Genomic DNA, 25,391 nt, shown 5'->3' on the forward strand with positions numbered 1-25,391 from the left:
CCTTGGTGGGAATCGAGCCCAAGACCCCACCACTAAGACAGTAACACTAACCACTGTGTCACTGTCATTATGCACCCATGAGTTAGTTGGCCCATGCTGCTCCCCACCACTGGAACTCTCTCCTACTCCCTATCAGAGTCTCTACCTCTCTAAAAAGTGTGAAACAGGCGCTGAAAACCAAGTTTTTTATTAAAGCCTTTCAGCTCTCATCCTAGCCCAACACTGCAACCTCCTCGCTCACTGTCTGTCTCCTCTGTGTCACCCCAGTCTGTCTGTCTCTCCCCATTATATTGTCACCACTGTCTGTCTTCCCCTCCCCATTTTATTGTCACCCCTGTCAGTATGCCCCTCCCCATTTTATTGTCACCACTGTCTGTCTGCCCCTCCCCATTTTATTGTCACCACTGTCTGTCTGCCCCTCCCCATTTTATTGTCACCCCTGTTTGTCTGCCCCTCCCCATTAAATTGTAAGCAGTCACGAGCAGGGACCTTTTCCCTCATTCTTTTATTTATTTATTTAAATTTTTTATTAAATTAATGAGTGTTAAATTAATAAGCATGAACATATGATCATCAATCGGCACAATTCTGACATGTTGAAAATAGAATAAAATAAAATATCTTCGAATACAAAGGGTCAATACAGTGCTTTTCCCTCATTCTTTATCTTCCCTCACTAATCCCATCATCTCCTCCCACTGACAACTATAATACCGACCTTTTGGGTTCAGCCGTTGCCACTTCTATGGGTATTATGACTGCAAATGCTGCAATGTTTATATAAGCTTTTATCCCATGTTCTGCAATGTTTATATAAGCTTTTATCCCATGTTCTGCAATGTTTATATAAGCTTTTATCCCATGTTCTGCAATGTTTATATAAGCTTTTATCCCATGTTCTGCAATGTTTATATAAGCTTTTATCCCATGTTCTGCAATGTTTATATAAGCTTTTATCCCATGTTCTGCAATGTTTATATAAGCTTTTATCCCATGTTCTGCAATGTTTATATAAGCTTTTATCCCATGTTCTGCAATGTTTTGTACTGTTAATCTTTGCACTTTTTTGTTGTTGTGTTTGCGCTGTTTCTTTTTCTATTCTATGTAAGGAGCTACGGACCCCTTGTGGCACCATTTAAATAAAGGATAATGATATTATTTCTAATGATATGAGTCAAGCCTAAAGGGAGAATACATGTGCGTATAATGCAGAATTTAGAGAGAGAGGAGCAGTATGGACCACTCACTATAATATTATACAGTGTTGTATAGGACTACTTTACTCTATGTGGCTGTACAATCTGTCATATTGTTATAGATCAGCGCAGTTAAAGTCTTCACATGAAGAGGCTGATGTCTTATAACAATCTCCTTCCTATTCATATTATTTTACATATTCTATAATACTCTCTAGAAATAGTTTTAGAAACTGAGTACCACAGAAAATGTTTTAACATCTAGGAATTCTTGTTTTATGTACTAATGTATTACTGTATTCTAATATAGTCTCTCTAGCCCAAGAGTCAACCAAGAAGGAAATAGACCTTTGGAATGAGGACCTGAAGAAAGTCAACCAAGGTGAGTGGAAGACACAATCGTCCTCTATCACCCTCTTTCACCCATTGCCTGGTCTCTGCAAAATGTTGCACTGAGTAGATACAAATATTGGCCGCTGTAGGCAGGGACTTCTAGGACTTAGGTTTCACATCTGCTCCAACACCCCCCATCACATCTGCTCCAACACCCCCCAAACCAATACAGAACCCCTCTCTGAGTCACTGACTAGTTTTTTTTTTTAGTAAATACATATCTATATTGGTGCCTTTTTTTAGGCCCTAAAATAATGATTTTCTTCTATTACCAAATATATAATCCATGTGAAACTACAAGCGTGTACAGTACAACGATATGGCCCAAATCTGATCCTGTGGTCCATAACTTATACATTTATCCCCTTCCTAACGTTCCATTTCTAACTACTATTAGTCTTATATCCTTCTGTGGTGATGAAGCAAGGGGTTACCCTTGTTCTACAATTAATGCATCTCATTGTGATGTTACTATGGCAGAAATACTTAGCATGCCTTTGTTCCCTAGTAATGTCTTTCGGTTCAGGCGAGGTGAGTAACAGGAATGTTCAATTAGGTTTAAGGCTGCCCAGGACCCACTCTCCTAAAGGTGACCAGACCTAGCTCTATACTGTATACAATTTTATGTAATGTATAGTATATACACTTATATTTTGTTTATATGTATTGCTACAAGTACTATGGGTGCCTAGATCATGCACACAGGGGGCAGTGTAATACCCACAGGAAATGCCATTGAGTCTGGATCTCACAGAATAAGTATAGGGTATTATCACAGCTAACGTCATTATCAGTGATCAGGCTCCTTTGTTGAGATTAATTGTGAGAACCTGTCACCTGCAGACTATGTGTAATGTTCACTGGTAGTCGATCAAGGAGTGAGACGGTAGGAGCCCGGTGGGTAGATGTATCAAACCTTGGAGAAAGATAGTGGAGATCGATAAAATACCAACCAATCTGCTCCTTAAGGGGTATACACAGTAGACGATGTGCTGAAAGATATTGGTGAAAAATATTGGTGAAAGATATCAGGTGTACACATTGAACAATATCGTTCAGTGATGTCATCCTGCCACATCCCTGATATTGTCAGATTGGCCTGTATGTTTGCACGACAGCAAACATCATTGGTCGTTCACTGCATACACACTGAACGATATATCGTGTATGCGGCTTTAAGTGTCATTTTACAGGCTGGGTTTGAAAAAAGACAGTTAGAAACGTATTGTTTGGTACTTTATCTCTCTTTTTCCACACCTTGATACATCTCCCCCCAGTCACTGTCTAGTCCTAGCCGAAATAATAGCCAAAAACTGATCCAGAAAAGAGAGGCATCCGCCTCGTACCCAGAATTCACAAGCATAGATATAAGAATTACGTTTTGGTTAGCTAGAAGAGATAGCTCCCTCCTTGTACTCAGAAGCAATGGATGATTGAGCCAGAGCCAGAATAAAGAGTGGTGCCCAACAACCAGGCATTATTCAGGGAGACAGGGATGTCTATGGCTTACATCTCCTGCTGGACTGCTAAGCATGGGAAGATCTTTGAGGATCTTCTGATGATGCGTGCCTGCTGAAAGCAAGGTGAGCCTTGCTGGCAGGAAGAGTGAGGAAAAGCCTGGTTCCAAGCACTGTGGGCCTGATTCAGAGGCGGTCGGAGGATGCAAGCGGTCGCTCAGAAACTGGGCGGCCACTTGCATCCTGACCGCCCGCCTCTGTTGCGGTCGTTAGGCTGTGGGTTAACACCCACAGCTCTAACGACCACTCCGGTGATGGTCGTGATGGTCAGAGACCATCACGACCATCGGGGCTTACGACGAGACCCTAGGGTCTCTCTTGTCGTAAGCCCCGGAGAGCTTCTGGCTCTGTCTGTGCCGGAAGCTCTCCACTGACATCACTAGTGATGTCAGTGGGGCCTTCCCCAAACGGCAGGCGTTCCCATAGGAAAGCCTCCGTTTGGGCTGCCACCCCCTCGGCCCACCTTCCAAACGGGGCGAGCTGTCAATCAACATCGACAGCTCGCCCCCTTTGGATTGAGACCCGCTACGACCGGCGCTGTCGGTCGTAGCGGGTCTCACGCATGCACACGACGGCGCCGTCGCCGGCGTGCGCATGCTCTGTGGGGGGCCATCGACCCGGTCCGAGCGCATCGGCGCTAACGACCGGGTCTGAATGACCCCCTGTGTCTGAGCAGATTTCCCCAGGGATTGCCTTGGAGAGAACAGTACTTATAATCTATTGAGTCCTTTCATGTTGTAATTTACAGTATGATGGTATCATTTAAGAGTGATGGTATAGTTTAGGGTAGGCTGGAAGGTAAGCAAATTCTGAAAAGAATCTGGCGCACCAGAGATAAATGGGGTGGGGTGTGCCGTAAGTAATTAAGAAGTGCCCACTACTTCTTGTAGGTATAGATGCAATAATACAATTTCTACTTCAGGGTCCATAGGGGTCCACAGGGTGACCTTGGGGTATAGCTGGATCCTGGATCCTCGGGTACCACGGAGTTAAAGCTTTCAGCTGCTCCCAGGATGCACTTGGGTCCAACCTCCCCTATACCCCGCCCCGAGCCACAGGCACCTCAGTTTTAGATGGTGCCCGGCCAGAGTCGGGTCACCCTGCGGGGTGGGCTGCAGGAGAAGCCCACTAAAGCTTTTAATTTTTTATTAAACTTAGTTAAATTTATTTAATTATTTTTTTCTACAGTTTTTCTCCAGAGCGGCAGCGCTGGGCTGTCTGTACAGACGCCCACGCTGCCGCTCCTTCTCCCTGCTGGCGCCGCGACGCCAGCACTGAACTGGGGATCGCGGCGGGGGAAGCCAGAGTCTGTACTAGCCGGACTCTGGTTTCCCCCGGGACTGCTGCCGGAAGACGCCGGGGAGATCAGGTAAGCCGCGCACCGCTGATTAGCAGCGGTGCGCGGGTTCCTTTCAAATGCAGTCCCATGCCCCTGGTCTAGGGGACAGACCGGGGGCGCTAGCGGTGGTGGCGGGCCCCCCCTCCAGCGGAGGCATACCCCGCCAGACCACTAGACCACCAGGGTTAATATCGCGGCAAGCGGGTTGCCGGCAACCCGGGGGTTAATATGCTAGCTAGGGGAGGAAGCCTTCCCTGTCTAGCGGCTCCTCCCCTCAGCTCAGCGCGCCTTTCAGCACGTAGTCTGGCGTCGCTGAGATGCAGCTACTCGGCCACTCCTCCTCTGAGGTCTCCAGCAGCCATTTTCTCTGTGGCAGCGCAGATACTCTCAGGGAGCACGCGGACCGGTCCCCCTGTGTACCTCTCCCCCGACAAGGACAGTGTACACAGCGCTATAGCCCTCCCAGACACTGAATCTGGGCAGGTTGATTGTAGTGGAAAGGTGCAGTGAGTATATCTTCCTGCATGGTATGTGACTTTTGCTAGTGCTGCCTGTCTGTGTCTTTTTTCTACTTACTGTCAGCCTATACCTATCCCTTTCCTTCTCCTACAAGCCCTACAGGTGTGCGGGGGAAGGGTGTTTCTACTGACCTCACCTATATAGATCACGTATTTGTGAGGTCCGTCACATACAGTTGTGTGCTACACGGTGCCATATTGTGGGCTGTTGTCCAGCACACGGTTGAGTGCGCACGTTTTCTTCCAACGTCATGTCCGAGGAGGAGATTGAGCACTCCGGGGCTCCGGTATTGTTCTCCTGCAGGCGCTTTTCTGCAGGAGTGGATAGGGAGGATTTGTCACAGGACGGCCTGTGCGGACGGTGCCAGGCGCTCCCTGGTATGTCTAAACCTCCCATGTCGCAGGAGCCACCATGGGCGATGTTTTCCCAGGTGCTGGTGTCCATCGCGGACCGTCTGTCGGTCCCGACTGCCGCCCCTACTAGGGCATTGCCTCAGCTTGCCATCCCCCATTCCCCGGGTGTCCCACAATTATTGCAGACTCCCCCGGGGTCTCAGCCTGTTGGTCCCTATGCGGGGTTGCCAATGTATATTCAGTCCACCCCTGTGGCACAGCAGGCTGTGGTGCCGTTTCAGGCTCCTGTGGCAGCTCCTCCACCCTGGGTGGATGCGCTTTCCCACACTGTCCAAGATTTGGCGGCAACATCTTCGGCTTTTCAGTCGATGTTGCGCAGTGACGTGCCCTCCAGGGCGTCTAAACGCTCAGTCATGGCGCAGGCTGCGCATCTTCCGGATTCTGAGGGGTCCTCGGATGATGGTGAGGTGCAGGATGAAACAGCCTCAGATGCCTCAGTCCAGGAGGTAGACACTAAGTCTTCCATCAATGTGCGGGCTCTGGTTAAGGCGGTGCGGGCCATTCTTCTGATTGAGGATGAGGCACCCGCTCCCAAGTCGAGGTATCCTAGTTTTAAAAAAGCTAAGATTACTTCTGCAGCGTTCCCCTTGTCTGATCAGTTGACTGATCACATGGCGGTGGCCTGGCAGACACCCAGTAAGCGTTTCCTGCCACAGAAACGCTTGGCGTCCAATTATCCATTCCCGGAGGCGCATTGTAAGAAATGGGAAACTCCGCCTGCAGTCGATTCCCATGTAACGCGCCTCATCAGGAGTGCTACTTTGCCATTGCCGTCTATATCCTCGCTGAAGGATCCTACGGACAGGAAGGTGGAGACTTGTTTAAAGTCTATTTATTCTCTCTCAGGGGCTGTAGCCCGGCCGTCCATGGCCATCTCCTGGGTGGCCAAGGCCATTGAGGGGTGGGCCAACGCCTTGGAGGACGCGTTTACGGATGAAGCTCCGGACATCCAGAGGGCGTTGTTAGGACAGATGAGAGATGCCGCCTCCTACATTGGAGAAGCATCTTTGGATGCTAGCCTGTTGACCTCTAGGGTTTCGGCGGCAGCAGTGTCTGCTCGTAGATCCTTGTGGTTGCGGTCTTGGAGAGCAGACGCGGATTCAAAGAAAGGCTTGGAGGCCTTACCTTTTAATGGAGAATTACTATTTGGTCCGGACCTGGACAAAATAGTAGATACCCTGGCGAAATCCAAGTCAGCCTTCCTCCCTTCAGCTACTACACCTGCTAAGGTCCGGAGCTCGGCCTTTCATTCCTTTTGGGTTCAGGGCAAGGCAAAGGGTCAGTCCTTCCCGAGGCAGTCCGCACCCAAGACCGCCTCAAAGCCAAAGAAGCAAGCCTGGAGTGCTAGGCGCCCTTCTTCCAAGCCAGAAGATGAGCCTTCTGCGTGATGGGATGGGCCTCCCTCTGGGGGACCCCAGAGTGGGAGGCCGACTTCTTCAATTCGCCCAGTGCTGGCACAATACCACCACGGATGCCTGGGTGCGAGAAGTGATCTCCCAGCGGTATGCCCTGTCTTTTCGGCACAGGCCGCCTTGCCAGTTTTTTTGCACAAGTCCTTCTCAGGACAAAACCAAGGCCTTGCAGGTTCAGGAAGCCATAGAGGCCTTGCTGACGTCGGGGGTCATTATACCCGTACCACAGTCTCAACGTGGGATGGGGTATTACTCTACGCTGTTTCTGGTGCAGAAACCCAATGGCTCTCATCGCCCCATCCTCAATTTGAAGTCCCTGAACAGGTTTCTCAGGGTTCCCAAATTCAGGATGGAAATTTTGCGTTCCATCATTCTGGCGATGGAACCGGGGGATTATATGGTCTCCCTGGATATCCAGGACGCCTACCTCCATGTGCCTATAGCAACATCGCACCAACAGTTTCTGCGGTTTGCTATTCTCCACAACCACTACCAATTCAGGGCTCTACCCTTTGGTCTCTCCACGGCACCAAGGGTATTTACCAAGGTGATGGCGGTCATGGCGGCTCACCTTCGGAGCCAGGGGATACGGTTGCTACCGTATCTAGACGACCTCCTCTTGCTGGCAAGCTCCCCGGAGGTACTGATCCAGCATCTCCACCTGACGGTCGCTTGTCTACAGGCGCACGGCTGGTTGATCAACTGGAAGAAGTCCTCCCTCATCCCATCACAGCGGATGGTTCATTTGGGGGCCCTGCTGGACTCTCGTCAGCAACGGATTTTTCTGACTCCAGAGAAGGTCTCCTCCTTACAGCTGCAGATTCACGGCTGTCTGAGCAGTGGGCAGAGTGTCGGTGCACTCAGCAATGAGAGTTTTGGTGTCCATGGTGTCGGCATTCGACATGGTGGAGTTTGCCCAGTTCCATTCCAGGCCCCTGCAGGGGCTGATTCTTTCGGAATGGAATGGATTGCCACACAGGATCCGCTCTCAGATGCTGGTGTTGTCCTCGGAGGTGCGTCTGTCCCTAGCCTGGTGGCTGCAGACAGCTCATCTCATAGAGGGGCGCCCCTTTTGGATCCCGGAATGGGTTCTGCTCACGACAGATGCCAGTCTCCGGGGTTGGGGGGCGGTGACAGGCTCCTTGTCACTTCAGGGTCGTTGGTCGGCGGAGGAAGCGATTCTTCCCATCAACATCCTGGAACTGAGGGCAGTATACAGAGCCCTGCAGTCGTCCGGCACCGCTCTTCACGGAAGGGCCGTTCAGGTGCAGTCAGACAACGCCACCACGGTGGCGTACATCAATCACCAGGGAGGGACTCGCAGTCGAGCTGCGATGTCGGAGGTGTCCCGCGTCCTGGTTTGGGCAGAGCGCTATCTTCCAGCTCTCTCGGCAGTTTTCATCCCAGGAGTCCTCAATTGGGAGGCAGACTTCCTCAGCCGTTACGACGTGCATCCCGGGGAATGGTCGATTCATCCAGAGGTATTCCAACTACTCGTGGACAAGTGGGGGCTGCCCGAACTGGACCTGATGGCGTCCCGTCACAATCACAAGCTGCCCGTGTACGGGTCAAGGACAAGGGACGCAGGCGCAAGTCTGATAGACGCGCTGTCGGTGAGATGGCTGTTTCAACTGGCTTACTTGTTCCCTCCGATATCTCTGCTGCCTCGGGTCCTGGGCAAGTTCAAACAGGACGGAGGCACACTGATCCTGGTGGCCCCAGCGTGGCCCAGAAGGCCGTGGTACTCCGATCTGCGGAGCTTGTCCATCGACGCTCCGTTCCTCCTACCTCAACGGCGGGACCTGTTGTCTCAGGGGCCCTGTCTTCACCCGGATCTGGGTCGACTATCTTTGACGGCGTGGCTCTTGAGACAGCCGTCCTGAGGTCTCGGGGCTTTTCTAGCGCCGTTATTACCACCATGCTGAGGGCGCGCAAGCCTGCTTCCGCGAGGATCTATCACAGAGTGTGGCACACTTACTTTCAGTGGTGCGAGGCCAGAAAGTATGATCCCCAGGTGTTCCGGGTTTCGCGTATTTCCTTCAGTCGGGTTTGGATTTAGGATTACGTCTTTCCTCACTGAAGGTGCACGTGTCTGCTCTGTCGGTGTGGTTCCAGCACAGGATCGCTGCTATGCCGGATGTACACACCTTTTTCCAGGGAGTTTTAAGAATCCAGCCTCCCTTTGTGCCACCTGTGGCCCCGTGGGATTTGGCGGTGGTTCTTCGGGCCTTACAGGGTCCGCCTTTTGAGCCCTTGGAGTCAGTGGAGCTCAAGTGGCTAACTTTTAAGACTGTTTTCCTCTTGGCAATTGCTTCTGCCAGGAGGGTTTCAGATTTGGGGGCGCTTTCTTGTCGTCCCCCTTTTCTGATTTTTCATCAGGACAGAGCGGTACTTCGCACTCGTCCTGAGTTCCTGCCTAAGGTGGTTTCCAGGTTCCACATTAATCAGGAAATTGTTGTACCAGCCTTTCAGTCGCCTGATCTTTCGGCTGGGGAGACTTCCTTAGACGTTGTCCGTGCACTCCAGGTTTATGTGGACCGGACTAGTTCTGTGAGGAAGTCGGATTCTTTGTTTATCCTCTTTGGTTTTCACAAGAGGGGTTGGCCTGCCAACAAACAGACTCTAGCCCGTTGGCTTCGTTCTGTTATTATTGAGGCTTATATGCAGGAGGGTTTACCTGTTCCAGCCTCTGTTAAGGCTCATTCCACTCGGTCTGTGGGTCCCTCTTGGGCTGCTAGACGTGGCGCCTCTGCTGTTCAGCTCTGTAAGGCGGCCACCTGGTCTTCCATTCAGACCTTTTTGAGGTTCTATGCGTTTGACACCTTTGCCTCTCAGGATGCATCCTTTGGGCGCCGGGTTCTCCTATCAGCACAGGAGCATCCCCGCCCTTAGTTGGACTGCTTTGGGACATCCCCAAGGTCACCCTGTGGACCCCTATGGACCCTGAAGTAGAAAACAAGAGATATGGTAAGAACTTACCTTTGTTATCTCTGTTTCTACGAAGTCCATAGGGTCCACAGGGCACCCGCCCTGACGCACCTGGCTTCATATGGGCTGTGTGACTGGTCACCGGTTTTCCGTCTCCCATTTCTGTGAGTATGGTTCTTGTGTGTTCCAGTCTTCCTTCTCTCTGTTTCGTCTCCTCCTCCGGCCTGGGCTGCTTACCAACTGAGGTGCCTGTGGCTCGGGGCGGGGTATAGGGGAGGTTGGACCCAAGTGCATCCTGGGAGCAGCTGAAAGCTTTAACTCCGTGGTGCCCGAGGATCCAGGATCCAGCTATACCCCAAGGTCACCCTGTGGACCCTATGGACTTCGTAGAAACAGAGATAACAAAGGTAAATTCTTACCATATCTCTTGATTTAACTGCACTCACCTCTAAAGTGTTTTGGGTGATAGTCGGTCCTAAGAATACGATGTTAAACTGTATGGTCTGATTATGATAACCTGTTAGTCATCTCATGAGACTGAATTCGAATTAGTAATAAATCAATTTAATATATTAATAGAGTAAAAAACATGTACATGCGAATAGCTCATGAACAGGATGCCTGGATGGTACAAAATCGTAAATAAAATTGATAGCAGATGGTTCGAATGCCTAGCAAATAGTAAATAGGTCTAGTGGTCTAGCAATATACATACATTAATATTCGTGCAGATATACATTAAATAATGACGTCGCAGGTGAGAGAGAGTCAAATGTCTTTGAACTCAAAGTCAGCAGTGTCGGTGCCAAGTGGCAGTAGGATTTAGGTGGGTGGCGGCGTCCCGCTCCACACTTATGATCTCTGTTCATGAGCTATTCCCCAGCTGTGTTTCAAAAATACATGAATCATATTTTCCGGGATCTGTTGTATAAATACGTAGTGGTGTATTTGGACGATATCCTAATATTCTCTGTAGATACAGCAAGTCATCATCAACATGTGTGTGAGGTGCTTTCTCAACTCCGAGCTAATCAGCTTTTCTGCAAACTTGAGAAATGCTCTTTTGAACAAAATGAACTGACATTTCTGGGGTACATCATTTCGGGTTCTGGAGGTGGACGCTTCCACAGTTGGGGTTGGGGCAGTCCTGTCACCGAGAGACAAAGGAAATAAGTGGTACTCCTGTGGGTTCTTCTCCTGAAAGTTCTCTACATCAGAGAAGAATTATGCTGTTGGTGATAAGGAACTACTTGCCATCAAACTGGCTCTACTTGGCAATACTTGTTAGAAGGAGCTAAATTCCCCGTAACAGTCTACACCGATCATAAGAATTTGACGTGCCTCAGGACAGCTCACTGTTTAAATTATTGTCAGTCCAGATGGTCATTATTCTTTGATCTATTTAATCTAGTGATTACTTACCGGCCGGGTAATAAGAACATCAAGGCCTATGCCCTGACTCGAGAATTTTGTGCTGCTGAAATGGAAGAAGTAAAGGAGGATAAGGCCATTCTAAACCCTGCCTGTTTCTTAGCAGCCACCAAGAGGGTCAAGATTCCACTGGGGAAAACATTCATAGCCTGAGAACTTCGGGCTAAACTACTTCAGTGGGCACATTCTTCATGTTTCAGTGGGCATGCAGGCATCAAAAAACCTTGGAAGTGATCCTCAGGTGGTACTGGTGGCCGACGATCCATCAGGATGTAAAGGACTCCGTGGCAGCCTGTCATATTTGTGCTCAGTACAAGATTCCACCACACTCTCCATCGGGTTCCCTGTTGCCACTACCAGTGCCTGATTGCCCTTGGACTCACATTTCAAAGGACTTTGTGACTGATCTGCCTTCATGCCAAGGGTTCAACACAATTCTGGTGGCGGTGGATAGGTTCTCCAAGGCCGCTCACGTTATTTCTTTGAAAGGTTTACCCTCAGCACCAAAGTTGGCAGAGATTTTTGTAAGAGAAATCTTTAGGTTACACGGGTTTCCTAAGGACATTGTTTCCGACAGAGGGGTATAGTTTACCTCTAAGTTCTGGAGAGCATTATGCAGGTGCTTTGGCATCAATCTGAGCTTTTCTTCGGCCTATGATCCCCAGAGTAATGGCGAGACTGAACGAGTAAACAAGAATTGGAAAAATTCATTAGGATGTATGTTTCAGCCAATCAAGTTGACTGGGTCTTTCTGCTACCTTGGGCTGAATTTGCCCACAATAACCTGTACCATGAGGCATCGGGACATTCTCCATTCTTTGTTCAGTATAGTCTGCATCCAGTGTTACCAGTAAGTGGTACAGTGAATCGATTCTTTAGGGTCTGGAAGATGGTAAAGAGGAATTTGTGTAGAACTTCTTCAAGGTACAAGCTGTTTGCAGATAGTTGAAGGAGGAAGGGTCCGGTGCTAGCTCCTGGTGATAAAGTCTGGCTGTCAACCAAACATCTGAGATTAAGGGTTCCGACAATGAAATTTGCTCCCAGATTCATTGGTCCTTTTCAGATCTTACAGGTGATCAACCCAGTGGCATATCATTTGAAATTTCCAAACACTCTAAGAATATCCAATGTGTTTCACGTATCTCTTCTCAAGCCTTTGGTGCTCAATCGCTTCTCAACTCATTGCAGCCCTCCTCCTGCGATTCCGGTAGACCATCAAGAGGAATATGAAGTGAAACAGATTCTGGACTCTAAGGTTTTTAGAGGAGCTGTTCAGTTTCTGATTGGAGGGGCTATGGTCCTGAGGAACATTGCTGGGTCAAGGCTTCTGACATTCATGCGCCTCAGCTTCTTCAGAAGTTCCACCGGAAGTTTCCCAACAAACCATTTGTGGGGTGTTCGGTGCCCACCCCTAGAAGGGGGGATAATGTCACAGTGCGCCAGACACCGGCTGCCACTTACCGGGTCCGGCAGCACTGGAATCTGCGGCAGGCAGCAGGCAGGGAGTTCCTGGCGCCTGCTGCCATGACGTCCGCTCCGGGTCCACCGCATGCTGGCTGGAAGTGCAGGCGGCCGCGGCTCTTTGAACCTTCTCTATAAGAGGAAGTCTCTGGCACCAGACAGGCTCCATACCATACTCCAGCGTTCCTAGTACTTACCTATTATCCTGATCTTGACCTTGGCTTGTTTGTGACTCCGAATTCGTCTGACCACTTGTACTGATCCTGATATCTGGTTCTGACCTCGGCTGCTCCCTGTGACCCGTTTACGTCTGCTCTCTGGTACCGTCTCGTCTGTTTGGTTCTGACCCGGCCTGTCGACTACGTTTATTCTTCTACACCTCATCCAGTGTCCACCAGTACCTGTATAGGGGAACCTAACCTGAGGGCCGCGACCTGTGTGTCGGACGCAGCCAAGTCCATACCTTCTTGCGAGGGTCCCTGGTGAATACCGCTGGCACATTAGACTCCGCGCCTCAGGCATAGGTCTAGCCAATTCTCTAAATACGGGCCGCATCCACAATCCGTCGAAGAGTTGTGACAGTAGGTGCCCTGGCTACATTACATGTTCAGCTAGCTCTCCACCCGTATACACACTTATTCTCTGGACCTAGTAATATGTGTTACAATACTGGGGCTGCTAACTGCCTGTCTATCCTATAACTGGTGTGGAATAAGCAGTGGTGACTGTCTAAAAAAATCAGTGACCATCACCTGGCCGCTCGCAAAAACTGTGGGTGGTCACCCACAGCTTAGCGAGCGGCCAGGAGGCCGGATTGAAGAAAAAAACAGCCCGCCCAGATTCTGAGCGAGCACTCATAAAGAGCGTCCGGCTCTGAATCAGGGCCACAGTTCCTTATACTTGTGGTCCGGTGCAGTTCTTGAGATGTAGCACACTCAGATGATGGAGCAAGTGGTGATGGTGATATTTCAACAGAAATCTAGCTGATAAAGCAATAATTCAATTGGCTAACATCATTATCAGTACTCACTTGCACAAACCTTATCCTGGTTTAGAAATAGACTGCTGTCCCTCAAGATATGGGATTATATGGTATTTAAGTTGAAATGTATTATATTGCCAGCTAAATCTTTATCTTTGGTCGTGCTCTCTCGTCTGATACCAGATTTACCTATAGCGAGCTGGCGTTCCCGAGGGATTGAGACCATTGCAGACATTTCGAGCTCTGCCTCACTCATTCCATTCCCTCAAATACAATCCCAATTCCATTTGCCACCAGGTGAACTATTTACCTATCTCCGTATACAGCACTAATTCTGTTAAAGTAAGCGGCTCCTTGGAGTTGCCCTCAGCAGACATTTTTACTAAAATGCCAAGAGGTAACTCAAAGGGATTTATGACCTTTTGGTATAACCTTAGTGTTGGGGTTGGTCCTTCTGTTAAGTCCAAATCCCAAGTTCAGTGGGAGCTAGAACTTCAGGAGTCGTATACTTCTCAGCAATGGGAATCTATTTATATAACTGCCCACAAATTGTCCAAATGTTATAATCATTTGGAGTTACAGTATAAGATACTCCATAGGTTATATTTCACTCCAGCCAAATTACACATAATGTGGCCTGCTCAGTCAAAGTATTGCTGGAGGTGTTGTGTGAATGTTGGAGACATATTTCACATATTCTGGAGCTGTTCTCTTCTCCAGGCTTTGTGGCAAGAGGTGTTTGATCTAGCTTCCAAAGTTTTGAATGTTAGTATACAGCCATCCCCTTCCTTGGCGCTTCTCCATGTTTATCCTTCTAGTCTGTCAAGCAACGACTGCTATATATTGGGCCACATCCTAATAGCAGCTAAAACAGCAATAGCGCAACTATGGAAATCTCCTACCTTGCCCTCTATGTATAAGATTATCCATAAGGTACAGTTTGCATTCCTGATGGAAACAGCAGAAGTTATTCCACGTCCACTTCATCACCGCTGATGTTATGGTTCAAATGGAATGAATATGTAACTGATGGTGAGGGTGAGGACCTTCGGCTCAGAGATATGTCTTTAGCAGTTTAGGTTATCTACATTATCAGTTTTTTATTCTGGTGCTGGTATTTTTCTATTTAATGCCATTTGCCCTGTTCTGCTTATTATGGTATTTTTATTTATATGCTGTGATAATTGAGTAATATAATGTTATTTTTTTGTTGATTGTGGTACCCACTTTTTCTTCTTTTTTTTTTTCTTTTCCCTTTCCAATTGTGTGTGTATACCCTCCCCCTTATATTCATTTCATTTTGTTATTATTATTAGTAGGAGTAGTTGTATATTATTTTACTTTGTTATTGTATTGTTTTGTAATTCCTTTTTGAAAAATTCAATAAAAATCTATTGGAGTAGAAATAGACTGCTGGGGTTTTGGCAGTAAATACAGGGGGGAGAGTTTGTGTCTGGGTGCTGCTGGGGTGTTGGAAGTGAATGCAGGGGGAGGGTATGTCTCGGGTGCTGCTAGGGTGTTGACAGTGAATTCAGGGGTGGCAAATGTCTGTCTGGTTGCTGTTGGGGTGTTGGCAGTGAATGCAGGGGTGGCAGGTGTGTGTCAGTGCTGCTGGGGTTTTGGCAGTGAATGCAGGGGGTGGGTAGTGTATGTCTGGGTGCTACTGTAGTGTTGAAAGTGAATGCAAAGGGAGAGAGTGTGGTTAAAGAGTGTTGGTGGACCCTTGGTTAGCTGCCAATCCTCTCTTGGAGACAGTGTGTGTCTGGGTGCATCTAGGTTGTTAATAGTGAATGCAGGGAAGGGGGAGTCTGGGTGCTGCTGGGCTTTTGTCAGTGCATGAAGGGAGGCAGGTGTGTGTCTGGGTGCTGCTGGGGTGTTGGCAGTAAATGCAGAGGGTGACGGTGTGTGTCTGGATGCTGCTGGGGGTTGCCAGTGAATGCAGGGGGCAAGGGTGTGTTTCTGGATTCTGCTGGGATGTTAGCAGGGAATGTAATTTACATCCCGGTTGTCGGGATGCCTGCGCTCAGAATGCTGTCGCCAGATCCCGACACCAGACAGAATCCCTCCGGCAGCATCCTGACCGCCGCCATCCCGACGGTAAGTAGTGGGGTTATCGGGAGGTTTAAGCACTAGGGGGGGTTAGGGTTAGGCACTAGGGGGGGTTAGGTTTAGGCTGCAGAAGGGAGAGGTTAGGTTTAGGCTGTGGAAGGGAGAGGTTAGGTTTAGGCCGTGGAAAGGAGAGGTTAGGTTTAGGCTGCAGAAGGGAGAGGTTAGGTTTAGGCTGTGGAAGAGAGAGGTTAGGTTTAGGCTGTGGAAGGGAGAGATTAGGTTTAGGCTGTAGAAGGGAGAGGTTAGGTTTAGGCCGTGGAAAGGAGAGGTTAGGTTTAGGCTGTAGAAGGGAGAGGTTAGGTTTAGGCTGTGGAAGGGAGAGGTTAGGTTTAGGCTGTGGAAGGGAGAGGTTAGGTTTAGGCTGTGGAAGGGAGAGGTTAGGTTTAGGCTGTAGAAGGGAGAGGTTAAGTTTAGGCTGCGGAAAGGCAGAGGTTAGGTTTAGGCTGTGGAAGGGAGAGGTTAGGTTTAGGCTGCATGGAGGGAGGGTTAGGTTTAAGGGTAGGTTAGGATACTTACCAACAGATGTCGGTATTCTAGCCCTGTCGGGATGCCGGTGTTGAAATTCTGACTGTCGGGATCCCGAGCTCCAACCCGTTGGCAGTGAATGCAGAGGAGAGAGTGTGTGACTGAGTGGTGCTAGGTTGTTAATAGTGAATGCAGGGAGAAGTGTGCGTGTCTCAGTGCTGCAGGGTTGTTAGCAGTGAATGTAGGGAGGAAGGTTTGTGTTGGTGCTGCTGGCATGTTAGCAGTGTATGCAGGGAGGAGGGTGTGTGTCTGGGTGTTGGCAGAGAATGCAGAGGAGGAGAGTGTGTGTCTGGGTGCTGCTGGTGTGTTGGAATTGAATGTGGTTTAGGGAATGTGTGTGTGAGTGCTGCTGGGACTGGATGAATACGAACGGAGGAGGGGCACCAACAACTATCTTGCCTCCGAGCTCCAGGTATGAACTTCCGCCCCTGGGTCTGCTGCTGCCTATTATACTTATAGTCATGAGCATGAATACCACCATGTTTTTTATGACCTCTGGAGAGATACAGAGGTACTGGGCACTCCAGCTAGCAGTTAAGTACATATATACAATGTAAATGCAAATGATCCTGCAAAGTGTTCTCTGTTTACAGTGATGTACACAGCAGTGTAGGAAACACCCCATTCAGATAATGTCTAAGTGTGATGTTATTCTAGTATGCATTGCTGACCTAGGGGTAAATTTACAAAGATTCGAGTTGGGTCGAGTTAGCATTCTCTGGAGAGTTTGGGCATTTTTTTCCCACGCACAAATTTACTAATGTCAAACTCGGGAGAGAAGTCTCTTTGCTACAGGAAAATTCTGGAGAGTTACCAAACTCTTCACTTCACCCAGTGGCGTAACTACAGCCCCCGCAGACCCCGCGGTACTACTGGTACTGCTGGGGGGGACTACTGGGAGCATTGCTGGGGGGGGTTACTACTACTGGTACTGCTGGGGGGGACTACTGGGGGCATTGCTGGGGGGGTTACTACTACTGGTACTGCTGGGGGGACTATTGGGGGGCATTGCTGGGGGGTTACTACTACTGGGGGGGATTACTACTGGGGGGCATTGCTGGGGGGGTTAACTACTGGTACTGCTGGGGAGGGACTACTACTGGGGGGCATTGCTGGGGGGGTTACTACTACTGGTACTGCTGGGGGGACTACTGGTACTGCTGGGGGTGACTACTACTGGGGGGCATTGCTGGGGGGGTTACTACTACTGGTACTGCTGGGGGGGACTACTGGGGGCATTGCTGGGGGGGTTACTACTACTGGTACTGCTGGGGGGGACTACTGGGGGCATTGCTGGGGGGGTTACTACTACTGGTACTGCTGGGGGGGACTACTGGGGGCATTGCTGGGGGGTTACTACTACTGGTACTGCTGGGGGGACTACTGGGGGGCATTGCTGGGGGGATTACTACTACTGGTACTGCTGGGGGGGATTACTACTGGGGGGCACTGCTGGGGGGGACTACTGGGGGCACTGCTGGGTGGGACTACTACTGGGAGCACTGCTGGGGGGGACTACTGGGGGCACTGCTGGGTGGGACTACTACTGGGAGCACTGATGGGTGGGACTGCTGCTAGGAGTACTGCTGGGGGGACTACTACTGGGTGCACTGCTGGGTGGGACTGCTACTAGGGGTACTGCTGGGAGGACTACTTCTGGGTGCACTGCTGGGGGGAAACTGCTCCTGGGGGCATTGCTATGGGGGACTACTACTGGGGGCATTCCTGAGGGGGAGGGGACTACTACTGGGGGCATTGCTGGGGGGGGGCTACTGCTGGGGGTACTGCACTGGTGGGACTACTACTGGGGGCACTGCACTGGTGGGACTACTACTGGGGGAATTGTATAAGGGGCACTGCATAGGAGGACCACTACCTGGGGCACTATATAAGGGGCACTGCATAGGGGGCCACTACTGGGGGCACTGTATAAGACCCCTGACAACAATCAGGTAATTTAAAAGTAATTAGAAGCCTTAGTGTGGGGTTTAAAATGGTGTCAGGGGGCAAATATGTAAGTGGCACTTTGGCAATAGGCATTACAGTGTGCGGCATAATGTGTAATGGGCATTATGGTGTGTAGAATAATGTGTAAGGGGCATTACGGTGGGTGGTATAATGTGTAAGGGGCATTACTACAAGGAGGAAAAATACTGCAAATATTTTTGGCAGGGGGGAGCAAAATTTATAGTTACGCCACTGACTTCACCATGGACCAAACTCGAGTAACTTTTCACTAGTGAAGATAGGATTCGGGAATTTACCAAGATGAGAGTTTCTAAACTCTCATGAAAACAGACAAAACAACTGTCCAAGTTCATGAAATCAATTCACCTGCCTGTGAGCTGCGAGTTCAGCAGAAACATTCACAGATCAGTGTGATCCATATATGTTTCTGCCTGTATATAGTAAATGAAGGGTTCATTTTTGTAAAAAAAAGTCGTAGGGTCCCCCCTTCAAAAGACCTAACTAGCCCCGGGCTACCCAGCCAGTCCTGGTTCCTAAAATTACGGGGAAAAAAAGGAGTAAGGTTCCCCCGTATTTTAAGAACCAGCACCTGGCTGCAGGGCCAGTCCTGGTTTTAAATATAGGGGGGGGGGGAATTGCTTAAGAGTCCCCCTATATTTAAAACCAGCACCGGACACAAACCAACCAAGTGTAATTCCACAGCCAGGGACCTTATCACCGGGTCTCCCCAACCAAAGCATTCACACCCCAAACCAGTCAGGCCAAGCTGTGGATCTCAGAAGAGGTGGGGACGCCCCCCAAGAAGGGGTCCCCTTCTCCCGACACCCCAGGCTTAGCCTGAAGTCCGGGGCTCTTCCCAGCACCCTGGGCTGTGTGTACGGGGGTAATAATGGTGGAAATAGTTCAAAACTATTGTATATTATAGTGGAACTACAGGTGCCAGCATGCCTGCCCTTTGGCTCTTGTGGAACTACAATTGCAAGCAGGTGGCCGGCACCCGTACCCCCATGGATGTTACGGAGACCAGCACAAGGACAGAGGTGAGTATAGGATCTTTTTTTCAGGTACACCCGTGGCTTTTACTTGGACAAGTGGACGTGAACATCTGGCAGCAGGTAAGTACTGTATGTGTGAGTGGGATAGGTGTATGTATTAAAGTTATACTGTATACGGTGTGTGTGTACTGTCGTTATTTAACTATTTATTTTTCAGTGGGGGTACAGGTGCCGACCGCCTGCTGGCACTTGTAGTTCCACAAGTGCCAAAGGGCAGGCATACTGGCAACTGTAGTTCCACTGTAAAATACAGTAGTTTTGAACTATTTCCACTATTATTACCCCATACACACAGCCCAGGGGTGCAGGGAAGAGCCCCGGGCTTCAGACTAAGCCTGGTGTGTCAGGAGAGGGGGGACCCCTTCTCGGGGGGGTCCCCACCTCCCCTGAGATCCCCAGCTTAGGCTGACCGGCTTGGGCTGTGAATGCTTTGGCCATGGAGACTCGGTGATAGGGTCCCCTGGCGGTGGCATTACACCCTGGTCGGGTTGGGTCTGGTGCTGGTTTTAAATGTAGGGGGACACCTACGTATTTATTCCTCTCTATGGTTAAAACCAGGACTGGCCCTGCAGCCAGGTGCTGGTTCCTAAAATACGGGGGACTGTATTCCTATTTTCCCCCGGATTTTTAGGAACCAGGACTGGCTGAGCAGCATGGGGCAGGTTATGCTTTTGGGGGGGGGGACCCTACATAATTAAAAAATAAAAACTTTTAACCCTTTTTAACAGGTATAACACAAGCAACCTTCACATATCTCACTGATATGTGCAGGCTGCTTGTTCGGGAAAGTTAGGCAGAGAGAAAACACTGCAATATCTGGTGAGTAATCTCCTTCAAAACCTGCTACTTGGGGGAGAAATCTCAATCTGCTTCACCATCGGCCAGCTCACTCTCAGCTAAACTCATTTCTTAGTAAATTTGATACTTCTGAAACTCACAGATCACTAGTTTCGGCGGCGATGCTAATCGAGTTGAAAAAAACAAAAACTCGATCAGACTCGGTTCTAAGTAAATTTACCCCCTAGTGTTTAAAGGGATAAAGTCTTCAAAACTGTATAATTTTGTGTGGATAAATATTAACTGCTATAGGGACCTATTTATCATAATACCCTGTCTGCCCCCCATTAATTAGGTGTCCGTCTCGCCGCGAGTTGCGGCGGCAGTTACCAATCCACCAGAGATAGAACCAAATGAGACCTGCCTGCTGTACAAGGCTCACAAAGACACACCACAATGCAATCTGCACTCACCACCAGAATTGTTACTTGTTATTTCTGAGAATGTCATTTATTAGACCTGCTTTGTGAATATAGATTCGATAGTATTGATAGTGGAACAAGATGTCATGTGATATGGGGCACTGATTACAAATCCTGTTTATATCAAAGTTGTCAGGTCATTTCAGTTATGGTCCATTTGCCAGACTAGCATTAGAATAATCCTGCTCTGTCATGAATATAAGTCAAATATTATTATGACTTCTTATTTTATGCAGTTAATACTTGAACTCACTATTATAATACTCTTCAAAGTTTCAGTTGCTGAGAGTTACAGTTGCAGCATATTCAATAAGGCAAAGTCTTTGTGGCCAAAGGCAACCACCTTAGTGCACCCATTTATACATCATTGTATACAGTGAGCTTATATTTGTATAATATCATTTCTTCATCCATCGGGCGAGATAATCTATATTCACTTACCAAAATGCTTTGGCTCAGGCCGGCTCTGACTGTATTATACACTACTTCTATCCTCATCCTCCACGCAGTTCATAATTTATAATCCTCTCCCGTGTAAAGGAATGGGTATGTAATACTGACAGTTGGGATGCCTGCTGTCAAAATACCAACAGCGGCATCCCGATGGTCGGTATCCCAGCAGGGGTCGGGTAACTATACTAACCCCCCCTTCTCCTCCTAACCTCTCTTCTTGTAGCCTACCCCTCCCCATCCTGCACCCTAACCCTCCATGTTAGTGTCTAAACCTAAATCTCCCCACTTCGTGCCAAACCTAACCCTCCCCCTTAGTGCCTAACCCTAACCCCGCTTCCCCAGTGGTGCCTACCAGCCCCCTAGGGGTGCCTAACCCTAATCCCCCCTAAAACCTAGCGCTAACCCCGCTATGCTGCCTAAACCTGACTCTCCCCCACCACGGCTAGCAGCTAAGACGCCCCTGGCTTACCTCATTCAGCCTGGCGTCTTGTCTGTATTCCGGCGTCAGGATTAAGATAGGCGTCAGTATTTTGACACCTATCTTAAGTCCTGTGTCGGGCTTCCACCGTCAGGATTTAGATTGGCAGCATCCCGGCCGCCGGTCTGCTAACTACATCCCCATGTGAATGGAGTCTGTACAGCATGATGCTGGACCCACATATGCTATACCTGTTACCCACTGCTTTCCAGCATCAAATAAATAACTATTCTGCTTATTTATCTATGAAAATCTGATTTCTATTTGTATCTTTCAGCGAATGAAATCAATGCTGTAAAGACTGATATAGAATCCATTAAAAAACATTTGAGCAAGTATGGAGAGACTCGTCTATAATTCTTACATATCCATTCTCACCACTAGAGGGAGTAAAGAGCACATCTGATCCATCCCGTCTTTAATTATTATTATCATTTATTTATATGGTGCAACAAGTGTTCCGCAGCGCCTTACTACGTATGAAAACAGATAGGTGACAAAAGACAGTACAATACAATACAATACATGGACAAGGACATGGATAATATACACACATTAGCGACCATAACACCCACATAAGCAGCAGAACATAAGCAACCAAGTGTTAGGTGCCCTAGTGGGGAGTAAAAAGTAGATGAAAGTAAAGAAGGGAGTGGCACAAGAGGGTAGAGGGCCCTGCTCGTAAGAGCTTACATTCTAAAAGGGAGGGACAAACAAACAGGTGTGACACAGATGGGATAGACGGGGAGGATATACTCATAACACACCTCCTTTGTACACATACAGTAGCTGATGGATGGCTGCGTGGCATGAGGAATAGAGACATGAGTTATCATCTGCAGGTTTCTTGAGAAATCTATGGTCTATTACTTCACTTGGTGCCACCTATAATAGATGGGCCAGGACTTTGCTGGACCCACATATGCTATACCTGTTACCTGTTACCCACTGCTTTCCAGCATCAAATAAATAACTATTCTGCTCATTTATCTATGAAAATCTGATTTCCATTTGTATCTTTCAGTGAATGAAATAAATGCTATAAAGACTGATATACAATCCATTAAAAAACATTTGGGTAAGTATGGAGAGACTCGTCTGCAATTCTTACATATCCATTCTCACCACTAGAGGGAGTAAAGAGCACATCTGATCCATCCCGTCTTTAATAACACACCTCCATTGTACACATACAGTAGCTGTTGGATGGCTGTATGGCATGAAGAATGGAGACGTGAGTTATCATCTGCAGGTTTCTTGAGAATTCTATGGTCTATTACTTCACTTGGTGCCACCTATAATAGATGGACCAGGACTTTGACTGCTTTGCATTAGTTTTAGATTAGTGGAACAGGACAGTACAGCTAAAAAATAAAAGTTTAGCCATGTTTGGTGTGAAATAGCTTGATTGGCCTGCACAGGTCCCTGCTCTCAAACCCATCAGACCCCCTTTGGGATGCACTGGAATGCCAACAGCGATGCAGACCTTGCCACCCTACATCAGAGCTGGTTTTCTCCAATGCTCCGGTGGCTGGATGGATGCCAATCCCAAAAGTCACGGTAGTTTGGGCGGCCTAACCAGGACTTTACTGTAGACGGGTTTAGCCGCTTTACACGGCTAAGCTCTGTGCTTTTGGCGTAACAAGTGTGATAATTAATGGCCGCCCAAAAAAACAATTGAATCATTCCATCTGATTCCTGGCATTTCTTTGTCTCTCATACAGGCATTTGCAGTATATGCCCCGCTGAATGGACGTTGCTGGGCTCCACATGCTATTTTTTGTCCAAATCTCATCAGACCTGGGAGAATTCACAAAAGGACTGCAGCACACGTGGCTCCACCCTCCTCACTCTGAGCAGCAAGATAGAATTGGTATTGTATCACCAGTCCACTGGATTTAACATATTTCCTCCACTGATGTAGAAAGCCACTAAGTAATCTTCACCATGCCCCATACACCATGTGCATGCAAAGACTGATATACTAATAGTAATATATATACAGTGGCGGCTCCAGAGGTGGGGCTGCTGCACAGTCCAATATTCAAATAGGACAGTCACACCAACTTCCAGTGAGTCCCGGCTGGAGATGTCTGGCAGCGTTAGGGTGGCAGTTGGTGTGACTCCCCTATTTGAATTTTGGACTGTGCTCTGGAGCCGCCACTGTATATGTATATATATATATATATATATATATATATATACATATATATATTATTATTATCATCATATATTTATATGGCGCCACAAGTGTTCCGCATCGCCTTATAAAGTACATGAACAAATAAGTAACCAGTGACTTACAATACAATACAAAGCAGGACATGGACATGTATAATAAACATTGCTATATTAGCGACCTATACACCCACATAAGCAGCCGAGTTTTGGTTGCCCTAGTGAGGAGTAAGAGATTAATTAAATTACAGTATGGAGAAGCACAAGAGGGTAGAGGGCCCTGCTCGAAAGAGCTTACATTCTTTAAGGGAGGGGCAGATGAACAGGAGTGACACAGATGGGCTAGGCGGGGAGGAAGGAAGGTGTAGCAGCAAGTTAGGATGAGAGCTGGAAGGCTTTAATGAAGTAGTGGGTCTTAAGAACTCGTTTGAAAGATTGTAGAGAGGTGCAGAGTCTGATGGGGAGAGGGAGGGAGTTCCAAAGGTGGGGAGCAGTGTGGGCAAAATCTTGGAGGCGGGAGTGGGAGGAAGTAATCATTTGGCATGAAAGGCGGCGTGTATTAAGTGAACGAAGAGGGCGGTCAGAAGAGTGAAGGGAGAGGAGATCAGAGATGTAAATGGGAGAGGAATGGGTGAGGGCTTTGTAAGTGAGTGTGAGAACCTTGAATTGGGTTCTGAAAGGGAAGGGGAGCCAGTGGAGGGCTTGTAAGAGAGGGGAGGCAGATGTAGAGCGTTTGGAGAGGAAGATGAGCCGAGAAGCAGCATTGAGCACAGACTGGAGAGGAGAGAGATGGGATTTGGGGAGGCCAGATAGGAGGAGGTTACAGTAGTCCAATCTGGAGATGACCAGTGAATGTATGAGGGTTTTGGTGGCATCCTGGGTGAGAAAGGGTCTGATCTTGGAAATATTCTTGAGATGGAAACGACAGGACTGTGAGAAGTTCTGAATATGTGGTTTGAAGGAGAGGGAAGAGTCCAGGATGACTACAAGACAACGCACTTTGGGACTAGATGAGATAGTTATGCCATCTATTGATAAATAAATAGTGGGACATCATGTTTTGTGGGAGGGTGGGAAGATGATCAGCTCAGGCTTAGACATATTAAGTTTGAGAAATCGCTGGGATATCCAGGAAGAGATAACAGAGAGACAGTTAGAGATACGAGTCAGTAGAGAGAGGAAAAATCAGGTGAGGAAAGGTAGATCTGAGTATTAGTATAGAGATGATATTGGAGGTCAAAAGAGCGGATGAGTTTACCTAGAGAGGACGTATAGAGAGAGAATAGGAGAGGTCCAAGAACAGAACCTTGGGGAACACCTACTGTAAGAGGCTGTGGTGGGGAGGAGTTGTCGTGAGAGGAAACAGAGAAGGAGCCATCAGAGAGGTAAGAGGGCAGCCAGGAGAGAGCAATGTCATGTAGACCAAGGGAGTGAAGGATATGCAGGAGTAGAGGGTGGTCCACAGTGTCAAAAGCAGCAGAGAGGTCAAGGAGAATGAACAGGGAGTAGTGGCCCTTGGATTTGGCAGCAAGGAGGTCATTGCTGACTTTTGTGAGGGCAGTTTCAGTGGAGTGGAGAGAATGGAAGCCAGACTGAAAAGGGTCAAGGAGGGAGTGGGAGAAAAGAAATGTGGTGAGGCAGTTGTAAACAGGGCCGGACTGGGACTAAAATAGGCCCCAGGCGTAGACTCCTCCCCTCACTACTTCTGGCTCCTCCTACTTCTTAGTCTATACTTTTATAAATAAATATAATTAATAACATCCTCAATAAGTAAC

At 48.4% G+C, this 25,391-nt stretch overlaps 1 protein-coding gene across 2 annotated transcripts in view; it reads left to right on the top strand.

Annotated features, from left to right (window-relative positions):
- Positions 1–25,391, top strand: part of LOC148515100 (CD209 antigen-like protein C) — a 122,601-nt gene that overhangs the window by 51,268 nt on the left and 45,942 nt on the right. For both annotated transcript variants that reach the window (XM_088480445.1, XM_088480446.1), the window contains exons 7-9: positions 1,507–1,578; positions 22,463–22,516; positions 23,163–23,311. In XM_088480445.1, coding sequence (XP_088336571.1) covers positions 1,507–1,578; positions 22,463–22,516; positions 23,163–23,311 — 275 coding nt within the window. The remainder of the gene's footprint in view (positions 1–1,506; positions 1,579–22,462; positions 22,517–23,162; positions 23,312–25,391) is intronic.

Source organism: Taudactylus pleione, unplaced genomic scaffold (genome assembly GCF_031769625.1).
Source record: "Taudactylus pleione unplaced genomic scaffold, aTauple2 ptg000253l, whole genome shotgun sequence".
Lineage (NCBI taxonomy): Eukaryota > Metazoa > Chordata > Amphibia > Anura > Myobatrachidae > Taudactylus > Taudactylus pleione.